Source organism: Micropterus dolomieu, linkage group LG16 (genome assembly GCF_021292245.1).
Source record: "Micropterus dolomieu isolate WLL.071019.BEF.003 ecotype Adirondacks linkage group LG16, ASM2129224v1, whole genome shotgun sequence".
Classification (NCBI taxonomy): domain Eukaryota; kingdom Metazoa; phylum Chordata; class Actinopteri; order Centrarchiformes; family Centrarchidae; genus Micropterus; species Micropterus dolomieu.
In genome coordinates, this window is record NC_060165.1 from 6,178,191 (window position 1) to 6,194,399 (window position 16,209).

The 16,209-nt window shown below is 40.8% G+C and overlaps 3 protein-coding genes across 9 annotated transcripts in view; 2 read left to right on the top strand and 1 right to left on the bottom strand.

Annotated features, from left to right (window-relative positions):
* slc13a4 (solute carrier family 13 member 4) overlaps positions 1–8,304 on the top strand; it is a 35,526-nt gene extending 27,222 nt beyond the window's left edge. For both annotated transcript variants that reach the window (XM_046072042.1, XM_046072043.1), the window contains exons 11-16: positions 286–387; positions 698–801; positions 2,332–2,444; positions 2,821–2,982; positions 5,161–5,298; positions 5,519–8,304. In XM_046072042.1, coding sequence (XP_045927998.1) covers positions 286–387; positions 698–801; positions 2,332–2,444; positions 2,821–2,982; positions 5,161–5,298; positions 5,519–5,656 — 757 coding nt within the window. In that variant the 3' untranslated portion in view covers positions 5,657–8,304. The remainder of the gene's footprint in view (positions 1–285; positions 388–697; positions 802–2,331; positions 2,445–2,820; positions 2,983–5,160; positions 5,299–5,518) is intronic.
* Positions 8,305–8,503: 199 nt separating this feature from the next.
* On the bottom strand, positions 8,504–10,095 carry LOC123984853 (cytochrome c oxidase assembly factor 6 homolog). 2 transcript variants are annotated; one of them, XM_046072050.1, is made up of 3 exons: positions 9,898–10,095; positions 9,360–9,542; positions 8,504–9,199 (listed from the first exon to the last, which is right to left on the bottom strand). In XM_046072050.1, exons 2-3 carry the CDS (start codon positions 9,501–9,503, stop codon positions 9,101–9,103), a joined length of 243 nt encoding a protein of 80 aa, XP_045928006.1. In that variant the 5' UTR covers positions 9,504–9,542; positions 9,898–10,095; the 3' UTR covers positions 8,504–9,100. The 2 variants fall into 2 exon arrangements, with proteins under 2 accessions (XP_045928006.1, XP_045928005.1); XM_046072049.1 differs by having other exon boundaries at positions 9,360–9,526; positions 9,898–10,092.
* Positions 10,096–10,132: 37 nt separating this feature from the next.
* Positions 10,133–16,209, top strand: part of ptprz1b (protein tyrosine phosphatase receptor type Z1b) — an 85,042-nt gene continuing 78,965 nt past the window's right edge. For all 5 annotated transcript variants that reach the window (XR_006828539.1, XR_006828540.1, XM_046072036.1 and 2 more), the window contains exons 1-2: positions 10,133–10,331; positions 10,772–10,862. The gene's annotated coding sequence lies outside the window, so the exon portion shown is untranslated. The remainder of the gene's footprint in view (positions 10,332–10,771; positions 10,863–16,209) is intronic.

The window sequence follows — 16,209 nt, forward strand, 5'->3', positions numbered from 1 at the left end:
TTTGTCCTAGCTTTCCTGACTGGATGGCCCTGTATTTTTTTTTTAGGTTGTATTAATAGGAATCTGCAAAACAGAAATTCATGGAAATGTTTTGGATTTTCACATCGGGGCCGTGGTATTTATCTTTTGCATGCAAAAACTGCAATAATATATATAGATATAAAGAAAACTTGCATCACAGGTGTACTCACACACCCAGACATAACATTGTGGCGCAATCACATTATCACTCATGTAATTGTTGCTCACATGCTTTTGTGGTTTCTATGTCTGTGTGTGTCCCAGCTACCCAGAGGTGGTGACCGGTGTTTTCTTCATCCTGATGACTCTGCTGTGGTTCACCAGAGAGCCTGGTTTTGTGCCCGGCTGGACATCTCTTTTTGAGAAGTAAGTGCCCATAACGTTGCGACACACCACCGCACAGTTGGTGTTGTTATCATTACCAAGTGTTAGTGATCAGAAAGGTGCATGTGGCTGTAGGTCAGTAGAGCAGTTTATCAGTACATAAACAAAACGCCGTCACACAGAGACGCATATAGACACCGTACGCATGCACAAAGAATCAGTCCCATAAAAACAGTTAATGTCAAACTATGATAACTACATAAGTCCAAAGACTTTGAAATGTTTGCCTCTTTTTCTTCTCCTTCTGCATTTTTTTTATATATGTTGTATCTGTGGGTGTTTTCTCTCTCAGGAAAGGCTACAGGACTGATGCAACAGTATCTGTCCTTCTGGGATTCCTGCTCTTCCTCATCCCTGCCAGGCGACCCTTCTCCTCCTCTAGCTATAGAAACACAGGTCAGGCCCATGCACTTGCCCTGGCATAGCTGTACTATGTTTGGTTTATCTCCTCAGGGCACCAGATGAGTGGGGTTTAACATATTGAACAATGTAAAGTGGATCAGTGATCAGCACTGCAAATAAACATCAATTACCATTCAAATATTTACGATGATGGGCTACTCCTTTCAACTGGCACTCAGTGAAGCTTTAATCAAACAACAGAAACGCAACAATATTTATAATTGCTATGACTTCCTAAGTTTGGGTTAATTAAAAGAAAATAAATAATAAAACATTTTATTTGTATAGCGCTTTTCAGCATACTCGAAGACACTTTACAGTAAAACCAGAGGTTATGTACATTTAAAACAGATAAAAAATATAAATTTAAAATATATGAACAGTAGATAAAAACGTGTGGTGCGGAAATACATAAATAACAAAATAACAAACGGCAGCAGGTGTGTATATAACATTATTTGAGGTTAAAAGCTAGTCTAAAAAGGTGGGTTTTTCATAAGTGATTTGAAAGAGTCCATGTCGCTGCAATCATGGATCTGCATGGGTAAGAAGTTCCATAGGGAGGGGGCTGCGATAATACTGGAATATATTTTTGGATTTCGACAAATTGAGTAGTCTTACCATAGGTGAAGATATTTAGAAATCTCAATAAATAAATCAGCCATAACCAATATAATATTCTCATAATCCCAAACTCTGTGGAAGTTAGATAATCATACACACTGTTCTTGACCGGCTGCTGCCTGTGTTACCAGTGGTGATGTGTTGCCCATATGCTGCAGGTTCACCGGGTCAGAGAATCAGAAACAGGTCAATTTCAGACATTGGTGTTTTCCACGGTAGAGCTATATTTTGAAAAACACTGGAAAGTCATTTATCGTATGCTGCTCAACACTTTTAGTGCTGACCTTTGCCAGTCCACTAACCTCTAAATGGCATAACCTAAGAGAAGCAAATGTAGTTCAGGAATGCCACCTGCAAGCCGAGAAGTACCAGAGAAGTAAACACATGGACGACAAAATTATGTTCAACAATTTGACTTTTTTTGTAAAATGTTATCTAACAGGACATTTATTGCTTCAGAAAATAAATGTATTTATTGGTCCTTACTTCTTTAAGTCCTTTATTCTAATAATGTTATTGTTTTTCATTGCTAGTATTACCTACTGTCTTAAGACAATGCGCAGTAGGTCAGCTGAATTAATTTTAACTTGGGTTTAAATGGAGCTCCTCTTTCGAGGAAATTCCTAATTTATCTACCGTTATCACCAAATTACATACTGGTCGTTGTTTTCTGGGAACTTCCTAGGAAATTATTTGGATGTAACATAATATACATTACTAAAAATATCTCTCATGCAGTACACAGTATACATATACAGTATATGCACAGTGCCACAAAATAATAAAAACTCATTACTAACAATTCCCAATATTTTTGTAAAAGAATAAAAATATTAAGGACAAAATGATTCAAAGATGTGTAGCTGTACTGACATATTTTCTGTGGTTTTAAACCTTCAGATGACGATGATCCACTTGCTCCCATGATCACCTGGAAGGACTTCCAGAGACTGATGCCATGGGAAATTGTCATCCTGGTGGGAGGAGGCTATGCACTGGCTGCTGGTTGCAAGGTACTATGCATGTGTTTTTGTGCAAGGTTAGGAGCAATTTTTTTCCATTTTAGATTAGCGTTGGGTTACCTCATGAAAGTCGGGGGAGCTTCTAGATGAGAAGTTCAGATGATCAGTATTTTAAATGTCCAAATTGGATGATTTCGAGCATCTAATGTCATTTAATCTGGTATTGACAAGAGGCTGTAGGCATAGTTTCAGTGGTAAGTGGCTACCAGGAGCTCTAATCTGTTCCTATCTATCTACAAACCTTTGATTAAATTAAGGGCTTGAGATCAAAGCAGCAGAGATTCAGGTAGACATGATTGCGCCATGAGGGTGAGAGACTCACTGTGCCGTTTGAGGATGGTCACATGTGTTTTGTGTGCGCGCGCAGGTGTCTGGCCTGTCAGTGTGGATCGGGAGACAGCTGGAGCCCATGAGTGGTCTTCCTCCCTGGGCCGTCACCCTACTGGCCTGCCTGCTGGTGTCAGCGGTCACAGAGTTTGCCTCTAACCCGGCAACCCTCACCGTCTTCCTACCCATCCTGTCAGCGCTGGTACGACACACACTTCCTCTCTTATTATTAGTCCTGACAAATAACAGATGAAAGAGGAGCGAAGAGTAAGAAAGATGAGACCGTGTATGGAATTATGAGCACAGCCAAATCACTGTCTGCAATGTATTGCAATGCAAACAAGCTGGAGGATGAGATGGCAGTGCTCTTATAGCACAGAAGAGGAGAGAAAAACACTCATGTGTTGTGTAACATTGATAAAGCAGGTATCATTCGTAAAGAATATGTACAACAATGCAAAGGGCAAGGCAGACTGTGCTCCTTCCTCAGAAAAATATCTAAATATCTAAAATTTGCATGGAAAAATAGGTCAGTCCTTCTAAACTAGCAAACAGGCTTCCTCTAGTTTTTGTGACTTAAAGGAATAGTTTGACATTTTCCGAAATAAGCTTTTCGATGAGTGTTAGCTGAGAAGATCAATACAACTCTGGTCATGCAATATGAAGCTACAACCAGCAGTCGTTAGCTTAGCTTAGCTTAGCATAAAGACTGAAAATGGGGAAAAACAGCTAGGTGATCCAGCAGCAGGTGGTCCAAAAGTACCTAAATCTGACTACCAGCACATCTAAATCTCACTAACACATTGTATCTTGTTTTAATTCCTACAAAAACTCAAGACTCCAACAAATAGTCTGGCACATAACCTCCCTGTGAAACCACCACATGAAGGGACTACAAAATTCGTTTCATTATGCAGCCTTGTGCTGTATAATGACAGATAAACTACCTTGTATGTTTTTTTTTTGTGAAGAAAGAACTGACAGGGTTTAAATGACTTTAAGCGTCGCCCGATTCCATGTGCTGTTCACACTACACAACTTGCCGTCTTGTGACGGGAGTTTTAAAGTTGTTGTGGCGTTCACACTACGTGACTGATAGTAGACACGGGGTCACACACTACAAGAGCTGACAACGGCTGTGTGACCCGACGGCTGGTCTCCAAACCACGTTTTGTCAAGAAAACACATGTGAAATGTGAAACAGGAAATGACGCAAACCTACACACAAACAGCTGTTGTTTGTTATTTTAAAAAGAGCAATTATAAAGACAAAAACTCTGGGTGAAAGAATGGATTAGCACACGCAGGTAACACACATCGTCTGTGCTACAGACAGAGCTGGAGGTGAGTAAAAATAGTTTTGCAGTGAAGACGTAGCTGCCTGTTCTCATTGGCTGGATGCTGATGTTGAGTCCTCCAGATATTTGGCATGCTAGAAATTTGGCTGGCGTCAGCGATGTGTCAGGGAGCCGTTTTGATGCGTCGTTGAGTAGTACACACATAACGACTGGCGGCCGCCGCTCTATCGCTGATTTACCCCTGAACACAGCCTGATGGTCACAGAGCTCACTGACTGGCAAATTGGGCTAAAAATCGTGTAGTGTGAACTAGGCTTTAGAGGTGCCGGTAGGTGGATTTCTCTACCTTCAGATCGAGCCACGCTAGCTGTTTTTCCCCTGTTCCCAGTCTTTATGCTAAGCTAAGCTTCATTTTGGCAGACAGATATGCAAGTGGTATAAACCTTCTCATCTACTTCAAGAGAAAGTAGCAAATAAACATTTTTCCTAAAATGCCAAACCAGACAGACATTTAATCTTCTTATCAAAGGACTGTTTCTGCTGCTGTGGTGAAGCAAATCTGTCACTGCACACATTTCCCCATAAGTGCCCATTTTGGCATAACAGCATCACTTTGACTTTGCTTCCCCCATGTGGATTGTCGTTTCATCTCTCAGATTGCTCACTTGAGTAATGTCACATGCATGTGTTGGGAGCAGGGAGTAATGCACCTTGCTGTGAGAATGTAAATAGGCCTATGCACAGTTTAACACTCATGTGACCTTTGACCTCTCCCCTGTTCCTGATGCACTCCATTTATCCTCCTCTTCATCTTCTTCCTTCTCTTCATACTTCCTTTCTTTCTTCCCTAACTTTTCCTTTATCCTTTCTCACTCTTCCCTCCTTCCCTTCCTCACACCCTCCACCTCTTCCTGCATATTCTTTTTCTTCCCTTTCTCTCATATTTTTCTCTTTTCCCCCCATGATTTACTATTTCTCTCAGTGTCTCTTCTTTCCTTTCCATCTCTTTTTGCCTCTTCCTCCTTTATTCTCTCTTTCTCATTACCCCCTTTGTTTTTCTTCTCCCACGTCCCTCCTTCCAGTCTGAGACTCTGCGCATCAACCCCCTCCACACTTTGATCCCGTCCACCATGTGCGTGTCGTTCGGGGTCATGCTTCCAGTGGGGAACCCCCCCAACGCTATCGTCTTCAGTTACGGCCACGTGCAGATCAGCGACATGGTACGGGACTACACACACACACACACACACACTCACATGTTCTTTCTGCACCTGCAGTATCAAAAGGCTCAAGGGTACAATGTGTCAAAATTTTATGTAATCAGAGGGATAAAGATTTTTCTTTCTTAACTCTTGGCAAACCAATTTGGATATTTATTTTCAAATAGAATGATTTTTTTATGTATTACCATTTTATTTTTAATTTCCTTTCCTTCTCCAGGTGAAAGCAGGCTTCGGGGTGAACCTGATCGGCGTGGCGGTGGTTATGTTGGCCATCACCACATGGGGGGTTCCCCTCTTCAACCTGACTGAGTTCCCAGCCTGGGCAGTGGCAAGGAACGTTACCGGGAGTTTATAACCACCGCTGGGTTAGCGCCTGTGGGAAGAAGAGGGGATGAATCACTGAAAGACAGAAAGAGAGAAAGAAATGGGACAGTGTTTCTGAAGAGAAAGACGACACGAAAGTGACATACGATGTGTCAGGAGGAGGTGTTAAGCCCTTCCTTAGACTGATCAAACTGGACCTGAAGGAGAGAGAAGGCTCGAGAGGAGGATCGAGAGAAGTGAAAAACATTATCCGTTGCTTAGATATAATAATTAGAGTTATATTTTTGTTGGCAATAAGAGGGCGTTAAGAGGAATGCAGAATGCCTTTGCCAAAGCGGCCACTGTATTGAGCGCTGACCTCCAGCAAAAACATTTTCTTACCTCTGTTAACAAAGTTTGATGGAGATTCTGTTCTCACCGAATCACTGAAGATATTACTAAAAGCTACAAACATATTTTTGGTGATCAAGAACTGATATTCTGTTTGATTTAGAATAAACAATGATAAGTTAGGTTTTTAGCAGCTGCCTTAAAGTGTTTTCAGAGCCACATCATGCCATGTTCTGTGGATTAGTTGATGTTTAGGTAGAAATAAGCTATATGGCCATTGTAGATCAGCCTCTTTTTACTGCCTGCTTGCTGAACTTCTGCTGCACTTTAATGTATTGCTCTCTAACCTGATCACATCCATTGCGACATGGTGGGCTGGTGACAAGTTTGCTGACAGAATTTAGTTTTGATGTACAGTGTAAAAGAAAGCAGCTGACTGCTGTATTAAAGCAACAGAAAAGCATGAAAAGAGGCTTCTACTGTGGCCGATAATGTACTGTATACATAGAGACTTACTGTCAAGCCTTTCAGATGTACCTTTTCACGAGTGTCTATATGACCTCGTTCTAAAGATAGAATAGCTTGTATATATTTAGCAACAAATTGAAAGCTTATACACTGTCCATAGGCTTCTTAATATCTACCTGACTTTACCAAAGTTTCTGAAGCAGATTTTGTGCCCCATCATACTGTGAACATTTTGGAGTTTGTTGGCCACATTTACTCAAAGCTCTTTGTAGTACCGCAAGTGCCTTTACCATATTATTGCCTATCACACTACACTTTTAACATGACTGTCTGTGGTGGGAATCCAAGCTCTAACCCTTACACTGTTAATGCCTTGCTGTTAAAGATGGCCTACGCGATTCTGGAGAATCCAATACCATGAAAGATACCATGATATATAGTGAACAACAACACAGTTGTAACGTCAGCTAAGCTGTTGGTTTGTGAACAGTTGCTGCTACAAAGCTAACATGTAGAGAGGATGATACAGTCCCAGAGCCAGCACACCAGCTCCAAACAGCGATGCTCACAACACCCCTGCTACTATGGCTAACATCACAACAAACCGCTTATATTGGCAAATTATAAAGTAAGCTAAATGTCTGTGGGCAACTCATTTAACGTTACCTGCCACACACATCATGGCTGGAATGGTGATGTGCAGCTCGCTCTGACCCACTTTGTTTGTTTCCCGTTTACAGAGCCAGGGCTGTGTACAAACACCAGATTTTTTTCAGCGCACACACAGAACGGACAGACATAAAGATGTGTTGTGGATCAGAATCACATACCCCACCTTTAATCTCAGAGCAGTTCAGGAACTCAGTCCACCACCACCCTACTTAAATTACGCAGTAGTGTAATTGCTTTTTACTGTGCCATATTCTTGTACTTGATACCATTACAATTTTGAGAATGTAAGCTGTACCGTATTTAAGGTATAGAAAGTCCCGGGATGGTTGACTAATCCTACCATCATGTATTTTATACTAACTTGATTTCTTGTAGCTTTTCCTCATTTTGCAGTTATGAACATATGTACACTTGAGGTTAGACACGCTCAGAAATAGTTTCTGAAGTCATCAAATCTGAGATGTTATTAGCTGGGGTCCTTATTTATGCCAGTAATAATGATCTTTAACCATGAAGATAAAATTCTGTTAGTCAGCAGGTAAAACACACTTAAACATCTATCAAGTATCACCAGCTACAGTAATAATCACAAATATATATTTTATGAAATTTGTTACATTAGTGTGTTAATCAACAGAATGACCATGTTTGGTATTTATTAGTAGTCACCTTGTAGGTGTTACTTTTCTCCTGGCTGGGTAGCGCACAAAGAAATTCATGTTTGGGAAGGTGAGTACCTCCAAGTTATTGTTGAACGCAGCATTCAAAGCTTTAAGGAAGAGAGAAACAGTGAGGTAGCACAGTCTAATGGTACAGTAGTTTGTTCAATCAACTGTCAAATCATAACTTGTCTGGTTGTGAAAAGGTTTGCACATAACATTCACAGTACTGTGTAAAAATATAAAAGATATGCTTTATATTTTTACACAAATTTTAAATGTAATTTGTGGCTTTTTTATATTATTTCATTATAAGTTGAGGTGTTCGCGTAGGCAGAATCAAAAGCCTAAACAAAGCCTTTTCTTTTGTAATGTATTCGGTTCTACTGAAGATTTCATACATCTTGATGGTTTTACAGAAGTGACCTTTGACCCAGGGGCCACACTCCTTTGTAAATACATACAGATTTGTTATATAAAGATAATGTGCCTTTTGCCTGTTTCCAAATGAGCTGTAATATTCCTACTCAGACAAAAACTAGAGTTAGGATGATACATCATATATGCACAACAATAAAAATAACTAAAAGCAGTGATTGCATTTATTTATTTTTTTTTCACACACACACACACACACACACACCTTTGCCTAATAAGGAACTGTCCTGGAATTCAAATGTAAGTACCAGCAATCAGTAAAGCACAGCATTAATTTGTAATTCACACATAAACTGATCAAGACTCATGACTGGTGTGAATACACAAAAATGTAACTCAACCCAAACTACATGTAGAGGTAGTACGCCACTCTGTGTTCACAATGCAGTGCCTGTTAAATGGAGAGGGGGTTATACTTTAATTAAACACAATGACAGAAAATTCCTCTTGGACAGTGTTAGTTTGAGTGTTAACACAGACCCAGTGTGTGTGCGCGCATGTACAGGGCTACCGTGATCAGTATTCCAACCGTATATATTTCACAAGTAACAATAGTAAAGTTTGTCCACTGTGACAAAATTACATGTATTTTCCAGGTGAAATTCCACTGACTGAGAAAACTGGATTCACAAACTGTGGATCAGACATCTCAGACCAGCTGGGATGGTTGACATGAGTTGATGCCATGAATTTCTGAGAAGAGAAGCTGAAAACAATTTTCAAACCGGTCACTCATTCTATCACTTGGAGCTGCTAATATGCATGGTGTCTTGATGCTGCTTTTTTCTGTACAAATAAATAACGATAAAGGTGAAGTTCAGGTACTCAGTCCAAAGTCCTGCTTCTCTGGCCCTGGCCTGAATAAGGCTAAAGTCAATCAGTTTGCGGATTTTGATGCTGTGCAGTGTCTAGGAAGGCTGCCGGGGTCCTTCGGCAGGCGTGAATCCTTCTGTCTGCATCTTCTCTTTATATTTCAGGAAGTCTCTCCTCTTGGTGAAATATTTCACCTGCCAGGGAAAATGGACAAGATGAGCAACAGATTTCAACCGAGGGAAGTGTGCTTGCTTGAATCGTGAGTTGATGCCAATTCTAAAATGTCTAATTCTGACATCAGGGCCCGCGACCCCAGACCTCACTGATCAAAGACAAAACGATGGGATAGTTTACCCACTGAGCAGGGCAATTTGCCTCAAACTTGCTCTGGAAGTTCTGGCAGGACGCAGCGTTGTCATCGTTGTCATCCAGACATTTCCACAGCTGGTCCCTGGCTTCCCAGCAGGCCTTCCTTTCTGCAGAGTTTGGAGCGGACATTGCTGCTTGACCCTGGGAGAGATCTAGAAAAAGTGAAGGCTGTGTAAATTAACAGGGATTAATGTAGGCTCTGCTATGTGAAGCCTGTTGAAAACCAAATGCTCCACACTGAAAAACTCCTTACCTAACATTAACGTTATGCTTTGAAATTTGTCTTTATAGTCATCATTAATTTTATGTGTTATGTGTTTACAGTTTATCCCCATATAATGCCCCTCTGGTTTACACTACTTGCTATATGTTTATGTTAAATTTAACCTTCATGACAATACTGTTACATGTTCAATTTGATATTGATATCAGTCAGTATCACTCAGCAAATGCAAAGAAAGTAACTAAGCTGACATAAACGTGAACTTCAGATGAGTTGGCTTGTTGCTCAGCTGTCACTCACCAAATGAAACGCTAAAACCTCCCGTTTGCTTCTGTCACTCCATAAAACCGTATAAAATCAGAGTGATGCTGTTACTAAACTCCAAACCAGACACCGAACAGCTCGAAACGCGAGACTTCTGTAACGGTTTAGCTACTGTAGCACAGAGTAAAGTGAAGGACGCGCACTTCCTTGTCGCATTGTGATGACGTGTAGGCGTGATTGACAAAATGTACCAGGTGATGGCGCAGTTCGTTAAAAAAAAAAAATACTAAAATCAAACTCAAGTGACATGTTTGAAAGTATTAACATTCCGCCTACTTGTAACTTTAAACAGCTAAAAAACACTAAAGGTGAATTCAACAGAATTTAAACAGGCACGTCGTGGACACCGCGTGGCGTCTACTGTAAATTGTGTTTCCTCAGGCTGCCGTCATAAAGCGGTGAAGCAACAGGTGAGAGGGAGTGATTTATATAAATTTATATTATTATAAACTTTAAAATAAAGGTTTACTATCACAGCTTAATAAACAGAAGTAGTTTTAAGTTGTAAGCTTAGTTTTTTTTTTTTATTTAAAGTGAGTAAAATAGTCTGTAGTATAGGAGGCTTGGGGTTAACACTTGCATTTGCAGTAGTGTTAACCAGAGACTAAAAGTTAGATTTGTGAATGGATTCTTGTTTCATTCATGACGGGGAAACGGTTTTGAATGTTTGTTTCTTCCCTGGAAGCTTCTCTTCCTCCACACCACATCAAGGGCTTGTCACAGAGCTACATGAATGTACAATAAAGTCTGTGTGTGTGTGAGTGTGTATAGCTTGCCAGCAAGTATGAGTATAGGCAGAATGAAAATGTGTGTTGTTGATTAACTCTCGCTCATTTTGCTCCTCCCTCAGCCATAATGAAGGAGAACATCCCCACTGGTTGTCATGGAGCCCAACAGCAATCCATCTCAGTTTATGTGCTTGTGTGGGCTCTGATGCAGGGGTGAGTGTTCTCTCTCTCTCTCTCTTCTCAGGAAAGTAAGTGTTTGTTGCCCTGTATGTGGGACTTGAGTGTGTCTCTAGCTACTTCAGAGACAGACCTTCATTCACAATTCATATCACACACTATACTGACCTCACTTCAACTTTGTTTCCTCCACTGATGAATGTTTTCATTTTAATGTGCTCCCTTGTGGAGATTTAAGACCAAAGTTCCTGTCCAAGAACATTAAAGATCAAAGACCAGATAGAAAAGTAAAAGCTGCGTTTTCCAAAAAAGTTGTATCTGTTTTGAAGCGGCAGAAATTGTCAGTAGTGGTTGCATTTCACCACCATAATGGGAAGAGTTAGTTACCTAAAAGAAAACCCACAGCCCGGTTATGTTGTCTTCTTAGCTAGCAGGATGCACATTATACCAGTGACACAAATATCAAACAAAAAGAGGAGCCTGTTTCACATCACATGTATCATATGCATTTACCATGATGTGTGGTTGAAACATCTTTTGGTAATTGTGCATTGTATGAGAGGAGGAGTTTCCTATAGATATAAGTTTTAAAGGTTTGTTGTAAATCTCTGAGTAATGAAGAATGTCATCTGTGACGCACAAATTTGCCTTCCCATTCTAGTCTAGAGAGAATCCAAGGAAATATGGCACAATGCCACCTGCACGGATTGATTACCATCAACCATCTCTAGGGTTTACAGAGAACGGTCCGAAAAAGAGAAAATATCAAGTGAGCAGCAGTTGTGTGGAGGAAAATGCCTTGTTGATGTCAGAGGAGAAAGGACAAACTGGTTCGAGATGACAGAAAGGCAACAGTAACTCTAATAACCACTCGTTACAACCAAGGTATGCAGAATACCATCTCTGAACGCACACACCTCGAACCTTGAAACAGATGGGCTACAGCAGCAGAAGACCACACCGGGTGCCACTTCTGTCGGCTAAGAACAGGAAACAGGCTACAATTAGCACAGGCTCACCAAAATTAGACAACAGAAGATTGGAAAAATGCCATGAAGAATTATGCAGTTCTGCAAAAAAGGGGTCCAACCCGGTACTAGCAAGGTGTACCAAAAAAAAAAGTGGCGTGTGGTGAGTGTGTGTATATATATATTTACACTCTACATGTCTGCACTGCACCTTATGACGTCCCTTTTCATCTTATGTTGACTGATAACTTGTTTTTGAACTGCCTCAATATGAAATGTAGCAGCATTGGCTCCAGAGATACAAAGTTTCATCTTTACTGTGTACTCGTATATAGATGGGTTGACATGAAAGTTCTCCTGAGTCTTGATATTGTGCTCAGGATTTTATATTAATAATTGAACATCATTCACAGTGACCTTTGTCCCCTGAAATAACTGTTCTGTGCAGAGCCAGGAACTCCAGCTGAGGCACATCTCTCCTCTCATAGCCATCATTTTTAGAGGGACTAGCACAGAAGGATTAGCATATAACTCCATCCATCCATCCATCGTCAACCGCTTATCCTGCGTACAGGATCGTGGGATAAGCATATAACTGATTAATAAAAACAGGATATTATGTGAGGTATCAAATGTTTAAAAGGGATATGTATGCCTTAAAAAAACAAAAGCAGTTTGTAAGTTAATACTAAATTCTGTTGAAGGCCTCAGGATTGTTTCACAGTACAATCGTTTTTGTACAGTTCAAACTGTAAAGGATAGTTTGTACATATTCAACCTAGGTGTCATCAATGGGATTTGAAGCTTAATCCTGCCAGTGTTAGTGGCTCAACCAGTGGATATGCCACATAGCTCTTAGAGGTTGCTCGTTTCAGATGCCGTGTGAGAGAGAGGCCTCATTAGATTCTGATAGCTGTTGAAATGATTTTCCTATTCTGTTTGAAACTCTTATTTACTGGGGGGTTTAAACAAACTAGTGGGGTGGCTGATCCACTGTGCCATTTTGAATCCATTACGGGCACTAAATTTCTCCCTCTGGAATATCCTCTGCAGCAGCCATCTGAGGTGGCATCGGATTGATTTTGGAGAGGACTAGAAAGGCGAAGAGGGAAATTAGATTGCTGCAGTCTCATGTATTATCCATTCAAAGTCATCATGACTAATGTCACTAATGTCAGTCAGTGAGAGTAAATGAGCATCTCCTGTATGTCACATGATAACTAGCGATCACAGCCTGGAGCCAGAGCTTCATTCCATTCCCGTCATGTCTCAGACAGTAAGTAAGTAATAAAAACATTAATTGTTCTCTTCCTAGATTGTTTATCTAAATTCACTCCCCCACAAAAGCAACCTGGCAACTCAGTGTCACTTACTTCATGGATAAAAGCAGTGGTCATGAGCCTGCTGTCACCTGTCAGTCACTGTCAGTTCAGCCAGGATGTCAAAATAGGGATGACAGTTATAGCCAGGTGTACAGCAGTTGCAAGGGGTTGTCAGGGATAGTTTGAATCCCTAGAGGAGGCTGAGATGGCCAGGTATATTTACTGACTGTCACTATAGTTTCACCAAGTTCTTATTACACAAAAGACATGTTTTAAAAAAAACAACTGGACTTTCCATGTGCATGTGGCTTCTAGGTCAAACTAGTTCAATTTTAGCCACACCAGTCAGTCTGGTTAATTCCCTTTATCTCTTTTTTTTTATATTGAATGAAACACCTTACAGTTTTCTCAGCTGAATTTACCTCTATTTAAGCACATTTCTTATTGTTTGTTCGCTGGAGGTTTTGGTTTCCAGTTGACCTCTTTGGCAACAGTTTAGCAGCAGTGTATGAGATTTATAGTAAATGGGCTAAAAATCCAATACTAATAGTGTTGTCCATAAAGCATCTTTGCGAAAACACAGGTTGAGAGTCAGGACAGACCCAAACGCAACACAACAGGTTTTATTAAAGGGACAAGGGGCTGAGGGTGAGGAGGTGAAGAGGTGGACGCCGGGGAACGCGGGCATGGAGGACCAAGGAGCAGTTGGGGCAGAGGAGGATGAGGGGAACAGAGGACCGAATGAGGAGAAGAGGCCTGGGAGAACTGACCAGAGGAATGGGAGTAGGAGTGTGGTGGCAGGCAAACTGGCGAGGAGCGAATGGGAGCGAAGGGAACGCCTGAGGGGAGAAGTGACAGACAGGGTAAGACACAGGCAAAACTGAGAACAGGGAAAAAGAGATTCTGCAAAATTCTCTTGGGCTTGAGTAGAGCAGTAGCACCAGGTTAGGAGCAACGACGATCAAGCGGAGATTGTGTGGAGAACCGGGGTTGATATACTGGCAGAGATGGAGTTGATTGCTGGCAGGTGTGGCAGGCAGAGGAGGCTGCTGATGAGGTGCAGGTGTGGATCGTCAGCTGGGCTCAGGAGCGGAGAGAGAGAGAGTGAGAACACAAGCAGGGGGAGTGGAGGAGACACAGAAAGGCAGGCAAAACACAGGGGAAAACAGGAAAAATAAACAGGACACTCACCGTCAGCCAGGCTGCCACAGTTTATCCACCTATATGGCCATCTCTCTTTCTTGCTCCCTCTCAGTTCAATTCAATTCAAATTAGCTTTATTGCCATGAATGTATAATAACAATATTGCCAAAGCATCATACATACTACATAAGAACAATCAACCCCCAACTACATTTCATTAAACAAGTAATTAAAGCGTAAAGTAATCAAAGCGTATAAAAAAAATAAAAATAAAATAAATAAACAAAACAGTAAGTACCTCTCTATCACTCATTTTCTTTTGTGTCTCTATAAACTACTTAATTTTCCAATGAGTCAGAGAAACTGTTATGTAAACACTTTCATCTGATTCATTGGAATAAGGTTAATGAGATGATAATGTGAATGAGTATGCAGAACACGATCTACACGCCCAGATTTCTGCTCAGCCCCTTTATCACCATGTGCTAGACACAGTACAAATTTATGAGAATAAGATGGCATCTTTTCCCCAGAGACAATTAAAAAAATGAAGAATTGACAAAATTGGCATGGTGCTTCAAATTGATAAAATTATAGATTTATGTTAATCCAGAATTAGAGAACCTGTGCTCCATATGTGGATAATGTAAATGGATTTCTTAATAGGTCGTAATCCTCATTTCTCATATGATAAGTAGAGAATCTCCAAGTGTGAGATGAGTCATATGACTTTAAGATCTGTGGCGGAACCTTTAGTAAGCCAGGAAGGTAAATGTCAGATCACAGTCAGACACACATAATCTGGGAAAAGACCAAAACGCACACTTGAAGACACACACTGTTGCCCACTTTCATTTTCAGATACACACACACACACACACACACACACACACACACACACACACACACACACACACACACACACACAAACACACAAGATGCAGGCAGGTAACTCTTACTGTTTTCTGAAGCTGCTTGTTGCTGATGATGAACGACCACCCTGACATTACTCTCTTGCCTTTGAGAAAGAGAGAGAGATACTCTTTAAAGAATAACAGATCTACAAGAATAATAGTTTATTGATTACTAAATGGAGCAGATTCTTCCTGAAGGAACATTTTCTTTCGACACTGACTCATAGGTCTGTTAATTAATTAGAACACAGACACTGAAACAAAAAAAGAATAATTGGCTACACTGTTTTTTTAATGCTAATATTTAAACACATGTCAAATGATAGTCTCACCACTTTAGCTTACCACTGAGTTTAAATCTAGCTGTAGTTGACGCACACCAGTGTTTTCATCACTCACACAATTTCACACACACAAATGCACATAGGCATTAATTAACTGCACAATACACCCAAACAGCTTCCGCAGGACTAACAAACCGGAGCTATGTTGCTTGATAGCAGGCATTGATCACCAATGGCATCTCTCTGTCTCTCTCACAAACACACACGTTTGTTCCTATATTCCTGTGGGGACATCTCATTAACATGATCCATTCCCTACCCCTTAACTCTAACCTTAACCATCAGAACAACATGCCTAACCTTAACCTCACTGTAACCTGAACCCTAAAACCAAGTCTTAACCTTCAAAAAGCAGTCTCTACCCATGGGGACCTCAATTGTTGTCCCCACAGTGAGTGTGCATTCAGGTTAAAGTCCCCCCTGGGATATAAAAACATGAAACACACACATTCACATCGACCAGCATTTGTCAGCCCAGTGTGGTCCAGAATACTGACCTCCAGTTTCCACCCCTGGAAGTCAACATCACTGTCAACTTGGAAACGGCATGCAGTGTCATGGCAACAGGGGTTCAGACACACTCCACACACACATAATCAAACGTGAGGTGGATGGAGCAATTAAGAGAGGAACTTCTATACTTGAATAACTGATGACCTCCTCAATTGCACTTTAAAAAAATAATAATTTGA

Bases quoted from the DNA above. Each gene is read 5' to 3' on its own strand.
- LOC123984853 (XM_046072050.1), bottom strand. From the start codon at position 9,503: ATGTCCGCTCCAAACTCTGCAGAAAGGAAGGCCTGCTGGGAAGCCAGG. The intron at 9,200-9,359 runs GTAAACTATCCC...TTTCCCTGGCAG, and splicing joins CAAATTGCCCTGCTCAGTGG to GTGAAATATTTCACCAAGAG.